Below are 18,109 nucleotides of genomic sequence, written 5' to 3'. Positions count from 1 at the left end.
TAACTAGTATGTACTAGTACTGTCAGTGAGAGAATACTGAAATACATCATAGAAATGTTTGGGAAAAAACACTACCTCAGGCCGGACTACACATCGGGTAACAAGTTCTAATATCAACCGTCTGAACTGTGAGTGCTACCCACCGTGGCCCAAGTTTAATGGCATCCAGGCTGCCCCCAGACATTCGCTTCCATGTATTTTGAGTCTGGAGATAAATTGCGAGACGGATTTATTGTATGCCGAATAACTCACTCCATTGTATAGTATCCGGATATTTGTCGGTCGTCTTGGAAAGGTAAAATTGTTTATGGAGTGGCTACGTTAAACAAGTAGTAAAATAACGAAGCATTTAACATGTACCAGCATCATTGGTCTAGTGGTAGAATTCATCGTTGCCATCGATGAGGCCCGTGTTCGATTCACGGATGATGCATTCCTTTTCTTCAACTTCTTTTTCTTCTTCTTCCCTCTCACCATTTCCATCCTCGTTTGAATGGAACTTCACTTTCTTTTTAGTTGATTTCAGATACCGAAGCTAGAGCTCTTCGATAGAATGTTGCAATACTTTCCGGAAAAAACACATGAGCCCCTATCCTGAACCGTATCCCATGTCCGTCCTGCTTAATCATGCATCCTAAGTTATCATGCCACCATTCCCCCCAGAACGGCAGTGGCCTGATGACTTGCAGATGCAGAAATGCCTCGTATCGAGTCTGAAGAACTGCACGTCCGAGCCACCCCCGCAGGGGGGAGTTGCTAAGCTTAATAGCGTGGTTTGCAAGACATTCTCCCCTGATCGTCGGAACCCGCCAATCGGTAAATTTCAAGCCCTCCGAATCCCATGCGGTTAATAGCTTCCCCTCTCCTCCACCGGAGATTGTCCCTTGAGAGAATGCGCCATGATTCTACACTCAAATAAGAGTAAAGCGATTTCTCTACCTGCCTTCACCATGATGCACATCCATCATGCGGTCTCTGCAGGTTTTCGCCCTGGCAGGCGTCCTTGGCGCGTCTGCCCTTGATGCCGACTCTATCCTGAGCAAATACTTTGGCAACGATGCTCCTTGGTATAGCGATCGCATTCCCCTCTTCGAGACAGATCTCTCCGACATTCAAGATGTCTACTATTACCGCTGGAGCATTTTCCGGGCTCACCAGCGTGACCTTGGCTCCTACGGCTATATCTCCACCGAGTTCCTCAACGACGTCAGCTGGCAGGAAGAACCTTATGCCCTGCTGATTGATGCCTCCAACTTCCATCTGCGCGAAGGCCGCTGGTGCCGCGACCGTCGCTTCACCAGCGACTACTCGTCTTTTCTCTTCGGCCCCCATGGCGCCCCCTACCAATTCTCCGAATCCATGGCCGACGGCGTCTGGCAGGCCTACCTGGTCAACGGCGTCGCTGACGATGCCACTCCCCTGCTGTCCTCCATGCAGACCGTCTACGCCGGCTGGAACTCCACCTCTCTCGGTGTCGGTGGCTACGACACCTCCAAGGGCCTCTACTGGATCCAGCCTCTGACTGATGCGACCGAATACACCATCGCCAGCATCGACGCCTCCGGGGGGGAAGACGGCTTCACCGGCGGATATGCCTTCCGTCCCAGCATCAACAGCTACCAATATGCTAATGCCCTGGCTATTGCCCACATTGCCAACCTCACCGGCGACACTACCGTCCGCGAGCAATACACCCAGCTCGCAAGCGCCCTCAAGACCCGTCTCCAGGACGACCTCTGGAACAGCACCTTCGAGCACTTCATCGACCGGTACAAGGAAGACAACGACTACGTGACCTACTGGGACTTCATCCGCGGCCGCGAACTTGTCGGCTACGTCCCTTGGACACATGACCTCCCGGACGACAACACCACCTACGCCAACGCATGGACTCACATCCTCAACTCCTCACAGCTAGCAGGCGAGCACGGCCTTCGCACCAACGAACCCAGCTACCAATACTACATGGTCCAGTACCGCTATGACGGCTCCAACCCGGAGTGCCAGTGGAACGGCCCCGCCTGGCCCTATCAAACCACGCAAGTCCTCACCGGCCTCGCCAACCTCCTGGACCACTACCCCAAAACCGCCGCAACAGGCGTCATCACCACCACAGACTACACCAACATCCTCCTCCAGTACGCCAAGCTACACTACAACCCCGCCCGCGGCGGTGTCCTTGACATCGAAGAGGACTACTACTCTGACACGGGCAGCCCTATCGTCGGCCTGCCCCGCTCCCCGCACTACTTCCACTCGGGCTTCGTCGACCTCATTCTCTCGGGCTACGTGGGCATCCGACCTCGCGCGGACAATGTCCTGGAAGTTAACCCCCAAGCGGACGCTTCGGCAGTGAGCTACTTCCGCTCCGAGCGCATCATCTACCACGGCCACGAGGTCGCCGTGCAATGGGACGCCACAGGCAGTCGATACGGCACCGTGGGCCTTCTCGTCGAAGTCGACGGCGAAACCGTGGCCACCAGCAAGACCCTCACCCGTCTCACGGTTGAGTTAAGCTCCGCTTCCGCCCCGGCAGTCTCCCGTCCCATCGCCGTCTCGGTGCAACTCGCCGCTGATAGCGAGTATCCGCGGGGTAGTGTATCTGTGGCAGACGCCGACACGGACGCCGTGCACTCAGCCATCGACGGCCGGGTCTGGTTCTATTGGATCGAGGACGTAGCCAATGGGTGGGATAGTCCCGTTGGGAATGGGACGGAGGTGTGGTACCAGGTGGAATTTGAGAATGCGACCAGCACAGCAAGTGCGGAGATTGCGTTCTTTGCGAATAGTACGCAGGGGTATGATGTGCCGGGGAGCTATCGGGTGGAAACGAGCGATTCGACGACCGGGGAGTGGAAGGAGGTGAGCAATGGGAATTATAGCTCGGCGGTGGCGAATGGAATAACGACGGTGAGCTGGGATGAGGTGACGACGGAGGCGTTGAGGTTGGTGTTCACGCCTAAGACGGGGGAGATGGTGCGGTTGGTGGAGTGGAAGGTGTTTGGGTAGTGGCAGAGTACTGGGGTTGGGTATGGGTGTGAGGGATTTTGTGTATGTACTACTAGGGATTAGTATAGTTATATTGAATATTATTATTATCCCGACTGGAATGGGGCAGGGGCTAGATTATCTACTGGTAGATATGCTGCCACTTGGCTGCATTGTGATTCTGGTTCAGGAGGGAGAGGTGGTAATAGTATCCACCGTCGATTAATCTATATCCGAACTTCAACCACGGATCAGATATTCCTGTCAGCCAACAGTTGCCATGAAGTGCTGCGCAAGCATTTTTACCAAGAGGGATAAATTTTCAGCAGGAACCACTGTACATGACGCTCTACATGTTACGAAAAACTGATCCGACGTTGTAGGTAGAGAGAGTAGATGGTACTACCACATTCACACCGATATGCATCTCAACGTCCGTATGACCAGGCACACATGCAATATACCTCGAATTCTGCACAATATCATCATTAATGCTTCTTGTCTCACTTTCTTCGTCCTCAAACATGTTTATGAGAAGTACCAAATATTCCCTCGTTGCATGTTACTTAATTTGGTTAGTACTACTGACCAAACTGGCCAATCACAGTTGACAAGGAGCATATTCCCCCTTTCAGAATGCCGACATCCGACTTACGATCCAAAATTACCCAAAGCAGTAGTATACTCTGATTCAGACACGTTGGATCTTGTCCTCCTTTGCCCCACTCCACCGTTTCATTCTGATTCTTGTTTTCTCTTTGCTCGGGAATAACACAGTGCTCGGTCTGCCGTGCTTACTGCTTGTGCCCAATGCCGGCTACATAGTGTATGTGGCGGATGATGTCGATGGTGGGTAAGTCATACATGGGATATAGTATGATGGGGTTGCATAATCCGGAAGAGGCAATTCTCTACGACGGCACCACATCCTTGGTCCGGATCATGCAGGGTACGTAGTGCAAGTAAGCCGAAGCACAAGACACTAGAAACTAACAGAATTAGGCTATCACTCTTATCTACGTACTAGAACATCGCCGAGACGGAGATCCCGCCGCCACAGAACGGACCGGAAACTTTGGTTTGCTAAGCTTTTGGGGGTGGATGGAGTCCGTGGTAAATGGATGGGTTTGCCAAGGTTCTTGCTCTTGTTCTTGATAATGAGATGAGGTTGAGATTTTGGTATTCTGTGTATCTCTTTCTTTTGTTGATAGGTCGGTTGGTGGTGTATAATTGTAGTGATTATAGTTGGAGTCTTCTAGTTGATGTTGGTAGCTAATATAGCCCTGTCGGTCCTTTCTAGAACTGATCGGCGCGTCACTGCAAACATGCAGACACTGCTCCACCGGCATAAGTCAGTCTAGTGTCATTGTTTGCCTGGATAAACGGCTCCCTCCCCTGGCCACCACCATGTCAATTTCTGCTTTGAAATCGCGCACCCAAACGACGTCTGGATATAAATACCTGGCAAATTCGCTCGACTTCTGGTTGTATCCTCATCATCGCATTCTTGTTCTGTTTGTTCTTCATTGCTCACCATTGTTCTCATCGCATATAGACTTGCTATTTCCAATTCATACTTCCTAAACTCTAATACTATTTACTACAACGACTACTACTACCATGGCTACCACCCCCGGACAACGTCTCTTCCCTGTGGTCGTCGACCACCTCGCCCAGACCAACCCAGCTCAGCGCATCGGTCTCATCCCCAAGGGTGCTGATGTCTCTGATGGCTATGATACTGTGACCGTCCAGCGTCTGGCCCGCGCGGTGAATGTCTTTGCTTGGTGGATTGAGAAGCAGATCGGACGCGCCCAGAAGCCAGAGACCATTGCTTACATGGCTAGCAATGATGTGCGATACTTGATTTTCCTCTTGGCCGCTCATAAGACGGGATACAAGGTATGTCTCATCTGTTGTATATTACATTCATTGTCTAACGGGACAGCCCCTCCTCCCCTCTACTCGTCTTTCCGACGACGCCTACCAGCACATCCTCAACGCCACCGACTGCCACGCCTTCTTCTACACCCCCGAAAAGCAGCGCCGCGTGTCTGAAATTCAGGCCTTCCGTCCGGATACTGCCTTCCATGAGGTGCCCTCTATCGCAGAGCTTTTCAGCACCACTGCTCAGCCCTACCCCTACACCAAGACCTACCAGGAAGCGGAGGACGATGTCGCCATCATCATCCACAGCTCCGGCACAACAGGTACCTTTCCCCTTAACCCTAATCCCAACACCTCTAACAGTTGTAGGCATGCCTAAACCCGTCCCCCTGACGCACGGCTTCCTCGCCACCCTCGACTACGGCGCATACATTTCGCGTCCCCAATCCCGCCAATCCACCATGTTCAACGACCTCCAGCCCGACACCCTCGTCCTCTCCACCACCCCCTTCTTCCACCTTATGGGTCTGCTCGCCTTCGCCGAATCCCTCTTCCACCACATCCCCTTTGTCGTTCTCCCCGACAAGCCTCTCTCCGCCGACCTCCTCACCTCCGTCATCACCGCCACCAAGCCCGCGGCCGCCATGCTGCCCCCTTCCCTTCTCGAAGACATGTCCCACGTCCCAGCTGCCCGCGCCGCACTCAGCACCCTCGAAAATGTCTACTTCGCTGGCGCCCCTCTCTCCCCGGAAGTCGGCGATGATCTGTCCCAGCTGACCAAGATCATCACTGTCATCGGATCCAGCGAAATGGGCCTGATCTCCTCGTTCGTGCCCCAAGGCACAAATGTGTGGGGCTACTTCGACTGGAACCCCGCCTACGGAGTAGACATGCGACATGTCAGCGACGATATGTATGAGCTTATCATCCCCCGCCGCGCAAACAGTCGCCGAATTCATGGCATCTTCCACACCTTCCCAGACCGCACCGAGTACCGCTCCAACGACCTCTTCACCCGACACCCCGAGCACCCTCACCTGTGGAAATACCACGGCCGACTTGACGACGTGATCGTTCTCAGCAACGGCGAGAAACTGAACCCCGTCACCCTGGAGAAGATCGTCGAGGGGCACCCGCGCGTGCAGCGGGCTCTGCTCATCGGCCAAGCCCGCTTCGACACGGCCCTCATCATCGAACCCAACTCGGCTCTCGAGGGCGAGAACATCGACGAAAAAGCCTTTATCGAGAGCATTTGGCCCACCGTGGAGCGCGCGAACGAAGCCGTCCCCAAATACGGCCGCATCGCAAAGACCAGGATCCGTCTCTCTGACCCCAAGAAGCCCTTCCAACTGACCCCCAAGGGCACCACGAAGCGCCACGCCGTGAACAAGGACTACAAAGACGAGATCGACGCCATCTACGCAGCAGCCGAGGAAGAATCAGCCGCCGTCGAGCTCCCTACCACCCTCACCACCGACAACCTCCGCACTTTCGTCCGCTCCCTCATCGCCAACCTCCTCGACCGCACTGACCTCCGCGACGACGAGGACCTCTACGCCGCCGGCCTGGACTCGCTGCAAACCATCCAGCTCGCCAAAACCCTTAACAAGGCCGTCGTGGCCGGCGGGGTAGCCGGCGGCCACGACATCTCCCAGCAGCAGATCTACGCCAACCCCTCCGTATCCCAGCTCGCTGCGTACCTACACGACCTAGTGACTGGCAACCTGCGCACAACGACCATCTCCCGCGCCGACCGCATCGCTGCCACCATCGACAAATACACCTCCCAGCTCCCGCACCGCACCACGCCCGCCGTCCCTGCCCCGGCCAACTCCACCGTGATCCTCACCGGCTCGACCGGCTCCCTGGGAACCTACCTCCTACACAGCCTGCTTACCGACCCAAAGGTCGCAAAAGTCTACTGCTTCAACCGGTCCGATGCGGCCGAGCGCCAACAGCGCAGCTTCGCCGACAAGGGTCTGGATACTGCGCTGCTCAACCCCAGCCGGGTGGAATTCCTCACTGTGTCATTTGGCGCGCCCCGCTTCGGCCTGAGTGAGACCAAGTACGCCGATCTCCTGGAGACCGTGGACTTCATTATCCACAACGCATGGAAAGTCAACTTCAATCACCCGCTGGAGTCGTTCGAGGACCCGCATATCAAGGGCGTGGTGGAGTTTATTTCCTTCAGTGTGAGGAGCAAGTACAATGCACACTTGTCGTTCGTGTCCAGTGTGAGTACCATCGGTGGATGGACGGAGAAGTTGGGCCCCGTGGTGCCGGAGACGCCGGTGGAGAGTGTCGATGCGGTGCTGGTGCAGGGATACGGCGAGTCGAAGTTCGTCGGGGAGAGGTTGTGTCTGGCTGCGTCGGAGGGGATGGGTGTGCCCACGACGGTGTTTAGGGTTGGGCAGATTTCCGGGCCGACGACTGAGAAGGGCATGTGGAATTTGGATGAGTGGGTGCCTACGTTGGTGAAGACCAGTAAGGCGGTTGGAAAGGTGCCGGCGGATTTGGGTGGGTATGAGGTTGATTGGGTGCCTGTTGTAAGTTGATCCCATTTCTTTTTTGCCTCGATCTAAGATTTTGGGTGGGGATTGATGCTAATATGGATATGGATAGGATACCCTCTCCACCATCACCACCGAACTCATGCACACCCGCCGCCAAACCCAATCCGCTACTCCACACGCCGTCTACCACCTTGTCAACCCCTGCAAGACTCCCTGGGCGACCCTCGTCCCCGCCGTTCAGGCCAAATACCCCGGTATGCAGACGGTGCCGCTAGACCAGTGGCTGGACGAGCTGGAGGCGATCAAGTCGCCGTCGGAGACCGAGGTGCGCGAGAAGCCCGCGCTGAAACTGCTTGATTTCTACCGCGGACTCGCGGGCGAGGTGCTCTCGGCCAGTATTAGTGTGGAGCAGACGCGCGGGGGCAGCAAGACCATGGAGGGATTGGGGGCTGTGACAGGCCAGTTGATGGGGAATTGGTTGGGGCAGTGGGATTTCTGAATCCCTTGCTGAGAGGAAAGCCTATGATTATTGTGCTGTAAGGGTTCATTATGCTTTGTGATTGGGTTTATTTTAGCGAATGATAGATTTGAATTAGATAGACATGCATAACATTCCTGATGCTTGTTTTAGGTTTCGTGGTGATCGTTCCTTGTTTTGGGTGCGATGCAGGTACCCCTGGCGTGGTATGTCTTGCTTGATAGCAACTGCTGTAGATAATTGAGGGTACTTATAGACTAGCCCAGACCTATATACTCCCCCCAGCGGCCGGTTCGCTTCGCTATTTTCTTCTTCTATCACACCATCATTCCATTCTTCTACCACATACATACACTACATCTCAACCACAAAAGTAACCAGCTCCTCCCCCAACCCCAATACATACACAATTAACCATCCACCCAGACACACCAGAATCCCACCCAAAATGCATCTTTCTACATTGCTCCTCCCCCTCCTCCCCACCGCCGCCCTCTCCGCAATCTGCTACCCCGAGACCGGCGGCTCGAACTGCGCCTCGCTCCCCAGCATCAAAGAATTCTACTCCCTTCAATACTGCACCTACCGGTGGAACGTGCTTTACGGCGACTGGGACCACTTCGTCAACAACGCGACCAGCCCGACGAAGGTGCACGCCAGCGTGGGTAAGACGGGCGTGTTTGATAGCTTCGAGGACTGTCTTAATGGGTTTGAGGATGTCGTGGAGACCTGTCATGGTGTTAGTCAGGGTGGGGTTATGACCAATGGGAATGTTAGTCTTAATGTGCATTTTTGTGATTGGTAGAACTTGCCCCAAGGGCGAACATGGGGGATAAGATGGTTGTTATGATTATGAATTAGTGATGTATGGGTGAAATATGATGGATGAATAGTTAGATAGATGGATGAATGATGATATGTTATATTCACATATTTATATATACACGACAGCCCCGTTCAGTTCACCATGTAGAGCGGTGAGAGAAGACGGGGGATGGGGATGGAGATGGGGAGCAGTTTAATCATCGTTAAAATCATAGAAACTGTTTCCGTTCCATCCATCCACGAAGCTGTAATCCGACAATGGCGTCGTGCCGTGCAACGTCTCGTAATGCTTCCTGCCCTTGCAAGTAGTATTCGCCTTGCAAGTGCCGTTCAAGATACTGCTAAGATGAAGCCCCGCAGCCTGGCCCTCGAACCAAGCTCCATGCAAGAACCCAAAGTAGGTTGGACTGGTTGCCTCACCGGCAAACCACAGTCTCCCCGCATTGGCACGCAGGTTCTCATGCATCTCCAACGTCGTGCTGGGCGGCCAGTTCGAGTAACTGCCGTAAGCCCATGGCTCCAGGGTCCACCGCGGGTACATGAACGCAATCGGGTCAGGGATATCCTTCTCCGGGAACATCTTGCGCAGGACTTCCATCACCTCTGCTTTGGTCTTCTCGTCGGACTGGCGTTCGGCGCGCCAGGCGAATTGCTCCGTCACGGTGACGAAGATGATGTTGGAGCCCGGGAAGAAGCCCTCGGTGCTGAGGGACTGGAAGACGGGGTAGTAGCCGCGCATGTAGGGGTCCGCGTAGAGGAAGTATTGGGTGTCTTCGGGCCAGAAGGTCTCGTTGAACTGGAGGAAGATCTTGGTGTAGGTGGCCATTGTGAAGCCTTCGATGGCTTCTTTCTTCCATTCGGGCAGGGACGGGGTGAAGGTGACGGCGTCGTGTTGCAATACGCCCAGACTGAAGGTGCAGATGGCGTAGGAGGCGCGCACGCAGGAGCCGTCGGAGCTGTGGACGGTCACACCGGAGTCGGAGTAGCTGATGTTGGTGATGTGGTTGTTGAGGAGCAGGCGAGTGTCGTTGGGCTTGAGGAAGGTCGACGCCATGCCGTGGATGATGTGGCTGTAGCCGCGTTGGTCGATGACAAAGTTGTCTTCGTCGCTGAAGCCGTTCACGGTGAGGTTTTGGCCTGCGACGCCGAAGATAAAGGAACTTTCCAGGGGCGTGTAGGCGTCTTCGAAGTCTGTGTTTGGTGGCGGTTAGTGGTGTATACGTGTGTTTGAGATAGGTGGGTTAACGTACCCCATGACCACCAGTCAACGGCTTGTGCTTCCATGTCGTCGACCTTGGGGCGCCAGCCGGCCAGGGCCAGTCCGGTCTGGGCTGTCTGGTCCTGCAGGTTGTCGAGGAGCATGACGCCGGCTTGGGCGGCGGCGGTGTCGTAGATGTCATCCCAGGTGTCGATCAGGTGGGAGTAGTCTTTGTAGCCGTGCTGGTTGTAGGTCGACACGTTGCTGTAGTTGGAGTAGATGGTGGAGAGGTTGTAGACTTGGGCCTTGAGGGGGTTAGAGTAGTGGTGTGGTGGTGAGGGCTGGTGACTTACCAGTGTCCAGACGGGGTTCTGCGGACCCCCAGGAGTGCCGAGTCCTTGGACCTGTGGTTGTTAGCAGTGCAGCATGGCGACTTCAATAGATGGCGTACCCAGTTACAACCCATCTCAATGATGTATGGGTTCCCATCTTTGTCCTGACCGAAGGGCTTATGCCAGGCGCGACCGCCGATGGTGTCGCGGTATTCGAGGATCATGAAGTCATCCATGGAGGCATTGTGCAGCGTTTGCTGGTGACCTATGAGCATTTGGAATTCCTTTTAGGGGCGACAAAGTGATTGACCTACAGCAGCAGCAATACCAGCCATTCCTCCACCACTGTCGGAGTTAGCTTAGGTCGCACTTCAGATACGATGGCAGTCATACAGAATAGCAACAGTGGTCTGCTTGCATTGTCCCTCATCGCGCGCATGGGGAACAGCAGCGCTGGGCAGCGCCAATGCTCCAAGAAGAGCCAACAATGAGAGCTGCATGATTGATGCCTCTCAATTCCCTACCGTGCCTGCTAGCTAGTAAGCAAGCAAAAGCGAGAGGCATGAATAAATAGTACAGCGGAACGGGCTGCCGAGGTCGGACGTGACGGATAAGAAAGGCACCGATGGGGCAAGTCCATGCGGGTCTGATTGTTATCTCAGCTGAGCTCCGCACAGGAGGAGTAGTTCCGCAGGTGTCTGCTTTTAATCTATTAGCTGCAACTATAAGGATACTAGCTAGTTGGGGATATTGATGTCCATTGGCCCAACCTCCGCTTCAGCCGTCGGCGATAAGCAAACAAGGCGGTGGGACCAATCCCGGCGGGTCGGCGATCGTAGCTATTGCCAGTCACCGATCCCTGCAATGGTCTTCAGCTGAAAGAGCTAACGCCTAGTGAGGAGTAGCTGCAGTAACCAGGTACCAAAGTGTCAATTTTCGAGGTCCAAACCCCGAGTGGCACAGAAGTGGCAAGAAAGTGGAAGTGTCGAAAAGACATGTTGACTGCAGGCCTGGGTCATCTCAACCCGGAAGATGAAAGATGATCTGTAGCATATCAGGCAAATAAACAAGGAAGTGGGGTAAAGTAAGGCGGATATTGAGGGGTAGAAAAACTTAATCCCGACATTAAAGAGGAGGAAGAAAAACAAAAAGAAAAAAAGAGAGTGCATCATCCGTGAATCGAACACGGGCCTCATCGATGGCAACGATGAATTCTACCACTAGACCAATGATGCTGTTGCTAACCAGTACACCATCTGATTCGCTGATGAAATTATCTTTCCTTTTAAACATTATGAGCTAACGCTATCCACGGCAATATTTTCGTATGGAAATTAGCACATGACAGGATATTCAACCCATTACTCACTACTTTTATCTTAACCTCATTCTGTAGCATTTCTACTGAGAGTTATAACTGCTGTAAAGCCAGTGCTTGCTATTTACCATATAGGTATTACTCATTTTCTCATATCCATCGTTGAATATAGTAGCAGACCTCAAGTATATATATATATTTATATTCAATAGGTCGCCCCAGACCATTTTCAACTTCAATAATGAATACGCTTGAGTAACAAATTCAACTACAGCGGTCTGAATGATGCCAACTGCCAAAGTTTACTGCATAGATTGTTAGTCCGATGTTGAAATCAGGTTAAGGTCAACGCATGGAGCCATGGTCCATAGAAGCAACAATAAACACAATATCCCGACGCAGATTACTTGACTATACACAATTTACCTTAGCTTTAGGAACATAGTTACCCATGGCTGCGTACCCGTTGACAATCTCCATGTTGACCACAATAACAATGTTATATGCTCCATTTTGTGGGAGGTGCTTCTCCACATAATAGCCTACCGTGGAATGATATGACTGACATGAAGACTCGTATGAAGCAACCATCTTTCGCACTAGTGCCCTGTTCCTGCACTACCATCTACCCCTCACAATTGTCCAAACACAACATCTATGACAAAACGGTCGGTACCAGCTGGCCACTTCTCCGGTCAAACTAAGTGACCTACAACGTCACCGCAGGCGGCTCCCCATCCGGAAAGAGATAATGGACCATCCTCTCAGAAAGGTCAAGGTTTGGGGAGCAGTTAACCTGACCCAAGGAGTCCGTACTACCTCGAGAATCTCACCACCTCGACAGAGACCATTGGCAAGACCGAGGGAGAAGAAGCCAAGCTAGCTCCTGTTGAGGTAACCGAAAAGGTTTCCCTGGCACTGCCCCAGGAAACGTCCGAGACCCTCCAATGCAGCTAAACATGCCTCCTGCTGTGCCTCGAGCTGGAAAGCACTACTTTCAATATCCGATTTCTCCCTGACTACCACTCCGATTTTCTTCACATGCGTGCCAACGTGAGATCTGAAAAGCCTGCAAGCCCCTCTGACAATGACCAAACTACTGCTCAACAATCAGTGATACCTTTGCATTGTGCGGCACATGCGTCCAGCGCGGCTGCATTGGTAAGTTGCGCGAGACGGTTGGGAGGAGCATTATTCCCGCAGAAGTATCTGATATTGTATCCATCACCATACTTCTCCGTCTCTTGTGGTGGGCTGCCACAGATAAGTCCTATGGTGATCGTGTTGAGCCACGGTCCACCAAGAGTATATCGGATGCCGACAGTAAACAAAAAAGCGCTTCGTGAGGTTAATGGAACTTCCACTGATTACGCAAGGCCACAACAACCGATATTCACTTTGTCGTCTTCCCTCCGTACCACTGGGTGCACTCTGAGTTCGGTATTTGCGAGACCCCTCTTATGTAATACTGGAAGGAGGAGACGAGCCTCACCCAATTGAATGAATGTAATTAAGCAACAAGCTACTGAATTCCTGACCCGAAACAAGCATTCCCTAGAGGTTTTTGAGCGCGTTGTGTGAGATAGGTAAATAAGGGAGACATAGTAAAGTGACCTGTAAGAGAAATTCCACGTGCGAGTCAGGTGATGATCAATGGCACGTTTTGCTCTCTGCTCCCCTTCTGCACTTAATCTTCCATATCACGTCGTCAGATTCCTTCGTTTCCGACCAACCACATACTTAGTTGGTGGAACATGTCAACATTTGTGGCCTTCTAGTAGTCCAAGAACACTAGACTGGACAAGCAAGACATCTGGGGCTCAGCAGACTCGTGATGGTCCAGGGAGGGTGAGTAAGACATCAATCTTAATATAGAAGCAGTATGCTCGCTAACAGGTGATGTGCGATTTCTTATGTACTCTGTGCTACTAGTCATGACTGTCTGGCATAAACCTTAGCCGACAGCATCTGTGGAGATAAAGATCAACATGTTTGTTTCTATCCGTGACGGTGGTTCCAGGAACGTCCCGATACCCGAGAACACCCATCACAAAGTTAACCCTCAGGTTCAGACTCGACTTTCTCAATAGACTTGAGTCGGGACTTAAACACCTAAAATGTGACACACATGGTCACCAGACACGCAGATCTACGTGGACAAAATAAGAGTACGCGTTTGCCACGACGGGATCCGCAGTTCGATGGCGTCGGGCTCTTTTACTGGTTGAAACTCGGTTCGGACCTGAAGACAGCAGCGGAGACTGGGACCGAACCATCTGACTGATCTTCCGGAGCCGATCCCATTGGCTTCTGCTCATATCTTTTCTCCTACAGATTTGCGATAACGCTCAAATCTCGGCTCGCTTCCGCGCTTCAGCAACGGCTTAAATTTATGCCACTGAGGTATAGACAAAGCGATTCTGCAGGAAAAGCCGATGCTGCTCTTTGAATAGGCATAGCACTCCTGTGGAATCGGTCCCTTCACCGTTGCTGCGTGGGTTGAGTCTTCATAGGTGTCAAGCGCATCCACAGTCCACGACAGCACTTTTCCCGTTTGGGCCAAGTGCCTGTGCCGGGTAAGCATTCAGGAACCGTCTTCTGGGCGGACGCGCAAGCCATCTCATCGCCTCTCATCACCTCTCATCAAGCTTTGTGGTCGACGCATGGCCCCATCCCTCGTGGACTTGCTGTCGCTCAGAACCAACCGCTTGCCAACACGCCGTCATCCAAGACAGCCGCTCCACTCCCTCCTCCAATGAAATGTACCAAGCCCACTGCCCAGGTTATGCATCCTTGGCCACACTCAGTGGAAGCGCTCTTGCGCCAGCCTGAGGAAGAATTTATAGATATTTGCTGTTGCCTTCGCTAGCCGGCCCCTGAGTGTCCATGTCAACCATGGTCATGATTCAGTCCCCTATATCCCGTCTGTAATCCCGTTTCACCTACATACACTCGTTGTCAACCTCCGTTGCAGCTTTCTTTCATTTCAAATACTCCAGTCACTCGCTCAGACCGTTCATTCGTTAATCTTTGCCATGAAGTCATACATGTCATGGGCATTAACTGCCCTTGCTGCCACAGTGCCTCTCAGTGCAGCCCAGACATACACCGACTGCAACCCCTTGAACAGTAAGTAAAGGCATATATTATCGGAGAGTAGAATAATTGTCTCATATTCTTAGAAACCTGCACACCCGACAAGGGTCTCAACCAGTGGTCCCTGAGCACCAACTTCACTGATGGCTCGTCTTGGCGTGATAGATGGAATGTAACCGCCGATACCGTGAACAGCACCTCCAAAGGTGCCGAGTTCAAGATCAGCCAGGAGGGCGATGCCCCTACCATTGAGTCCAACTTCTACATCTTCTTCGGCTATGTGGAGGTCAGATTCCGTGCTGCCAATGGTACCGGTATCATCAGCACCAGTGTGATGGAGTCTGACGACCTGGATGAAATTGATTGGGTACGGTCCGCTCAAAACTCGTAGTGATATTCATGCTAACCCCACACAGGAACAAGTCAGTACATATGACTCGGAAATCCAAACGAATTACTTTGGCAAAGGCAACACCACGTCCTACGACCGTGCCACCACCGTGAACGTCACCACACCCGAAGAGACCTACCACACCTATGGAGTCAACTGGACATCCAGCAAGACGGAGTGGATACTTGACGGCACTGTCGTCCGTACGCTCGAGTATGCCGACGCTCTCAATGGCAAGAACTACCCCCAGACCCCCATGACCATCCGTATCGGTATCTGGGCCGGTGGTGACCCCGACAATTCCGAGGGAACCATCGAATGGGCTGGTGGTGAGACCGACTACGACGACGGCCCGTTCATCATGTATTTGGAGTCGGTCAACATCATTAACTACACCCCCGCTGAGTACTACAAGTACACGGACAAGACTGGCGACTACACAAGTATCAAGGCCTACAACACCACCACATCGTCCAAGTCGACCAATTCGTCCAGTAGCTCGTCCTCGTCCTCGGCCTCTTCCTCTTCAAGCTCGAGCTCCATCTCTACATCCAGCAGTGGTGCTAGTGGTCTATCCTACAGCGGGGTCTTGATGATGATCCTTGGGTTGGGCACATTCGCGGGATTGCTTCTCTAGACAATACCATGAATGGCTGTGCCATTTGTACTGATTCATCGCAACTGTATAAACCAGATTATTCTGTAGTACATTCGATAAAGGAGTTCTGTATGGCATCGGCGGACATGACTTAATATGTACTTGATTTTTCATTGTAGGATCAGGACCAGTCGCAGGCGCATGGGCCCGTCAGAAATTCATCTGAAACATCGGGCGCTGGTTTGGGGCCGGCGACAAATGCTTGATTGGGGGCGCATGAGTCAGGAATACGGCTCGGAGATAAGGGTAGCGTGTAGCGAATTAGTTGGATGATGTCAGATTCAGTAGTAGGAGGTACATGAACCGAGTCTCGGAAATACTTTTCAATCCCTGTCCCAGCACCCTGTTTGACGGGCCTGTTTCCCTTTATACCCAGTTGCTATTCAATAAACCTCGCGATTGGCACATTGATTAGACACACCACATTATCGCATTGATTCTTACCTGTACACAATGCAGAAGTTCAGGAACAACATTCCTCTAGTCAAACAACCATGACGCATGATCTTACTGCAGGATACGGAGCACCAGAATTGTTTCAGGGCGGTTGCACGGTGGGCTAACCTCCCAAATATTACATTACTTGATTGCAATTCGATGTCCTGCTTGCCCTAAACAGTCATATTAGCGCGATCTTGGCACATACCCCCAAGGAATTAGGGGTATTGGCAAAAAGTGTTATCATCTACCTGTCCTGATGACAGAGTGAGGGAGGCCAAGCTCTCCTATAAGACCAGAAATTTCTTCAAAGGTGATTGACAACCCTACATTCAGTCACCTCATTGCATTGGAATACCATGACTGCAGTGGCTACACCCAAGGAGGATGTTTCCGTCTGCTGAAGTAACGTAACATTTACAGTGGCTTGTACCTTGCTGTTGGCTGCCACTTGACCAGAGTAAACCTGGATTTAAACTGTTCAATCAAACAGATGATTGGTCTCTGATGGCTCATGGAAATTCTCTATGCAAGGGTTCGGTAGCCAAAGAATTAAGCATCTGCACTCCCAGAACTTGGTTTTCGGCATGCAGGGGTGGAGAGGCGAACAACCAACCCGCTCCCGCGAAGCAATGCTTCAGAAGTTTAACAACTTCTTCAAGCTGCTCTGGAGTAGACGACGCCAAAAAATTCGAGCACCACCTTACAATTGAAGTCGCATTCTCAGTATTCCAATGTTACCAGCACGACATTCCAGAATGATCGTCATTATACCTACCAATCCGTGTCTTTCACAAACCAGAGAATGCTAGTATATAGAGTAACTACAACCCCAGGGTCCTCAATTCCTGAAGACACTTATCTCCGTGTTATACTGATAACCTTATTATCTACTATCGCCATGCATCTAACGTCTCTTCTCCTCCTTATCCCCGCCGTCGCAGCTAGCTGCTTCCACAACACCCCTCTCGCCCGGCGTGCAACCGCCCCCAGCTTCGGGTATACTGCCACGCGAGGCCCATTGAACTGGTATGGGCTCGACCCGAATGCCAATGCCGCTTGCGCAACAGGGACACACCAGTCCCCGATCATGATCGGCAGCACTCAGATCTCGAAAGTCGATAACAGCACCATCACCCTCTTTATCCCTACGGTTTCCGATCTCGAGTTCGAGAACCTCGGCACCACTATCGAAGTGCCCTTGACGAATGGCACGCTCGTCGTGAGAAACAATACTTACACCTTGGCTCAGTTCCACTTCCATACCCCTTCCGAGCACCGTATCGATGAGGAGCATTTCCCCATGGAAGCCCATTTTGTGTTTTCGGATGAGGGTACAGCATGAACCACCTTCCTGCGCTCACTTTTCTTGATTGCTGATTTAGAACTCTAAACATAGATGGAAACATCGCCGTGGTGGGTTACCTCATCCAACTCACCTCCACAAAGGATCACAGCACACCCCTGCTGAACACCATATTCGAGAACGTCGATGAGATCTCCGAGCCGGGAAGCTCCACCGAGCTCGGATTGCTGGACTTCAGTAGTGTCACGAGACATTTCTCGAACAACGATATCTACACATACTCTGGGTCGTTGACTACCCCGCCCTGCACCGAGGGTGTAGCGTGGTATGTCAGTGGTTTGCCGTTGGTGTTGGACGTGGATACGTATAATCAAGTGAAGAAGGTGTTGAAGTTCAATTCACGCTATACGCAGAACTTTTTGGGACAGGAAAATTTGTTGCAGCTTGCGGCGGATGAGTTGAATGGTGTTGTTGCTTAGAGGGTCGATGGAATTGACTAGTTTAGGGTTTAGGTTAGTGTTGGAAGAGAATTGTGGGACACGGGGATGTCAATGCCTGGGCGTGAGGCTTGGATCTAATTATAACGCTAGGAGAGGGATGACATCAATCATGTATCAGTTAGATATATGAGGCTGTTAAAGGACTCGCCTGACAGTCGTAAATGCAGCTAAACGGTCATTT

At 52.2% G+C, this 18,109-nt stretch overlaps 7 protein-coding genes and 2 non-coding genes across 9 annotated transcripts; 7 read left to right on the top strand and 2 right to left on the bottom strand.

Annotated features, from left to right (window-relative positions):
- Nucleotides 1-362: 362 nt before the first annotated feature.
- BDQ94DRAFT_t230 lies at nucleotides 363-433 on the top strand. Its single transcript has one exon. It is a non-coding gene; the product is annotated as a tRNA-Gly (tRNA).
- A 533-nt stretch (nucleotides 434-966) lies between these two features.
- Nucleotides 967-3,509, top strand: BDQ94DRAFT_183297 (Six-hairpin glycosidase-like protein; the record flags this gene model as incomplete). Its single annotated transcript, XM_026774373.1, has 2 exons — nucleotides 967-2,945; nucleotides 3,078-3,509. 2 exons carry the CDS (start codon nucleotides 967-969, stop codon nucleotides 3,304-3,306), a joined length of 2,208 nt encoding a protein of 735 aa, XP_026621661.1. The 3' UTR covers nucleotides 3,307-3,509.
- A 435-nt stretch (nucleotides 3,510-3,944) lies between these two features.
- On the top strand, nucleotides 3,945-8,009 carry BDQ94DRAFT_151677 (uncharacterized protein). The gene is made up of 4 exons (XM_026767796.1): nucleotides 3,945-4,890; nucleotides 4,937-5,198; nucleotides 5,245-7,421; nucleotides 7,498-8,009. The coding sequence occupies exons 1-4, from the start codon at nucleotides 4,609-4,611 to the stop codon at nucleotides 7,885-7,887; spliced, it is 3,111 nt and encodes a 1,036-aa protein (XP_026621660.1). The 5' UTR covers nucleotides 3,945-4,608; the 3' UTR covers nucleotides 7,888-8,009.
- A 180-nt stretch (nucleotides 8,010-8,189) lies between these two features.
- BDQ94DRAFT_151675 (putative flavin containing polyamine oxidase) lies at nucleotides 8,190-10,877 on the bottom strand. The gene is made up of 8 exons (XM_026767795.1): nucleotides 10,615-10,877; nucleotides 10,536-10,566; nucleotides 10,341-10,478; nucleotides 10,243-10,293; nucleotides 9,942-10,194; nucleotides 8,655-9,882; nucleotides 8,293-8,595; nucleotides 8,190-8,239 (listed from the first exon to the last, which is right to left on the bottom strand). Exons 1-6 carry the CDS (start codon nucleotides 10,719-10,721, stop codon nucleotides 8,885-8,887), a joined length of 1,578 nt encoding a protein of 525 aa, XP_026621658.1. The 5' UTR covers nucleotides 10,722-10,877; the 3' UTR covers nucleotides 8,190-8,239; nucleotides 8,293-8,595; nucleotides 8,655-8,884.
- BDQ94DRAFT_174506 (uncharacterized protein) lies at nucleotides 8,315-8,671 on the top strand (the record flags this gene model as incomplete). Its single annotated transcript, XM_026772363.1, has 1 exon — nucleotides 8,315-8,671. One exon carries the CDS (start codon nucleotides 8,315-8,317, stop codon nucleotides 8,669-8,671), a length of 357 nt encoding a protein of 118 aa, XP_026621659.1.
- A 508-nt stretch (nucleotides 10,878-11,385) lies between the features above and the next one.
- On the bottom strand, nucleotides 11,386-11,456 carry BDQ94DRAFT_t228. Its single transcript has one exon. It is a non-coding gene; the product is annotated as a tRNA-Gly (tRNA).
- A 1,551-nt stretch (nucleotides 11,457-13,007) lies between these two features.
- Nucleotides 13,008-13,607, top strand: BDQ94DRAFT_151672 (uncharacterized protein; the record flags this gene model as incomplete). Its single annotated transcript, XM_026767794.1, has 1 exon — nucleotides 13,008-13,607. A coding segment is annotated over exon 1 (217 nt), but the record flags the coding sequence as incomplete, so codon positions are not given.
- Nucleotides 13,608-14,574: 967 nt separating this feature from the next.
- Nucleotides 14,575-15,663, top strand: BDQ94DRAFT_174504 (glycoside hydrolase family 16 protein; the record flags this gene model as incomplete). Its single annotated transcript, XM_026772362.1, has 3 exons — nucleotides 14,575-14,668; nucleotides 14,722-15,002; nucleotides 15,052-15,663. 3 exons carry the CDS (start codon nucleotides 14,575-14,577, stop codon nucleotides 15,661-15,663), a joined length of 987 nt encoding a protein of 328 aa, XP_026621656.1.
- Nucleotides 15,664-17,023: 1,360 nt separating this feature from the next.
- On the top strand, nucleotides 17,024-18,007 carry BDQ94DRAFT_183291 (alpha carbonic anhydrase; the record flags this gene model as incomplete). The annotated part of the gene is made up of 2 exons (XM_026774372.1): nucleotides 17,024-17,456; nucleotides 17,522-18,007. The coding sequence occupies 2 exons, from the start codon at nucleotides 17,024-17,026 to the stop codon at nucleotides 17,905-17,907; spliced, it is 819 nt and encodes a 272-aa protein (XP_026621655.1). The 3' UTR covers nucleotides 17,908-18,007.
- Between the last annotated feature and the right edge of the window lie 102 nt (nucleotides 18,008-18,109).

Source organism: Aspergillus welwitschiae (assembly GCF_003344945.1).
Source record: "Aspergillus welwitschiae strain CBS 139.54b unplaced genomic scaffold BDQ94scaffold_43, whole genome shotgun sequence".
Taxonomy (NCBI): domain Eukaryota; kingdom Fungi; phylum Ascomycota; class Eurotiomycetes; order Eurotiales; family Aspergillaceae; genus Aspergillus; species Aspergillus welwitschiae.
This window is presented reverse-complemented; position numbering and strand designations above follow the sequence as displayed.

Excerpts from the sequence above, each read along its gene's own strand:
- BDQ94DRAFT_151677 (XM_026767796.1), top strand. The coding sequence starts at position 4,609 with ATGGCTACCACCCCCGGACAACGTCTCTTCCCTGTGGTCGTCGACCAC. Across the intron at positions 5,199-5,244 it reads CCACAGCTCCGGCACAACAG|GCATGCCTAAACCCGTCCCC; the intron begins GTACCTTTCCCC and ends TAACAGTTGTAG. Across the intron at positions 7,422-7,497 it reads AGGTTGATTGGGTGCCTGTT|GATACCCTCTCCACCATCAC; the intron begins GTAAGTTGATCC and ends GGATATGGATAG.
- BDQ94DRAFT_151675 (XM_026767795.1), bottom strand. The coding sequence starts at position 10,721 with ATGCAGCTCTCATTGTTGGCTCTTCTTGGAGCATTGGCGCTGCCCAGC. Across the intron at positions 10,479-10,535 it reads TGGCTGGTATTGCTGCTGCT|CAAACGCTGCACAATGCCTC; the intron begins GTAGGTCAATCA and ends ATAGGTCACCAG. Across the intron at positions 10,195-10,242 it reads AGAACCCCGTCTGGACACTG|GCCCAAGTCTACAACCTCTC; the intron begins GTAAGTCACCAG and ends AACCCCCTCAAG.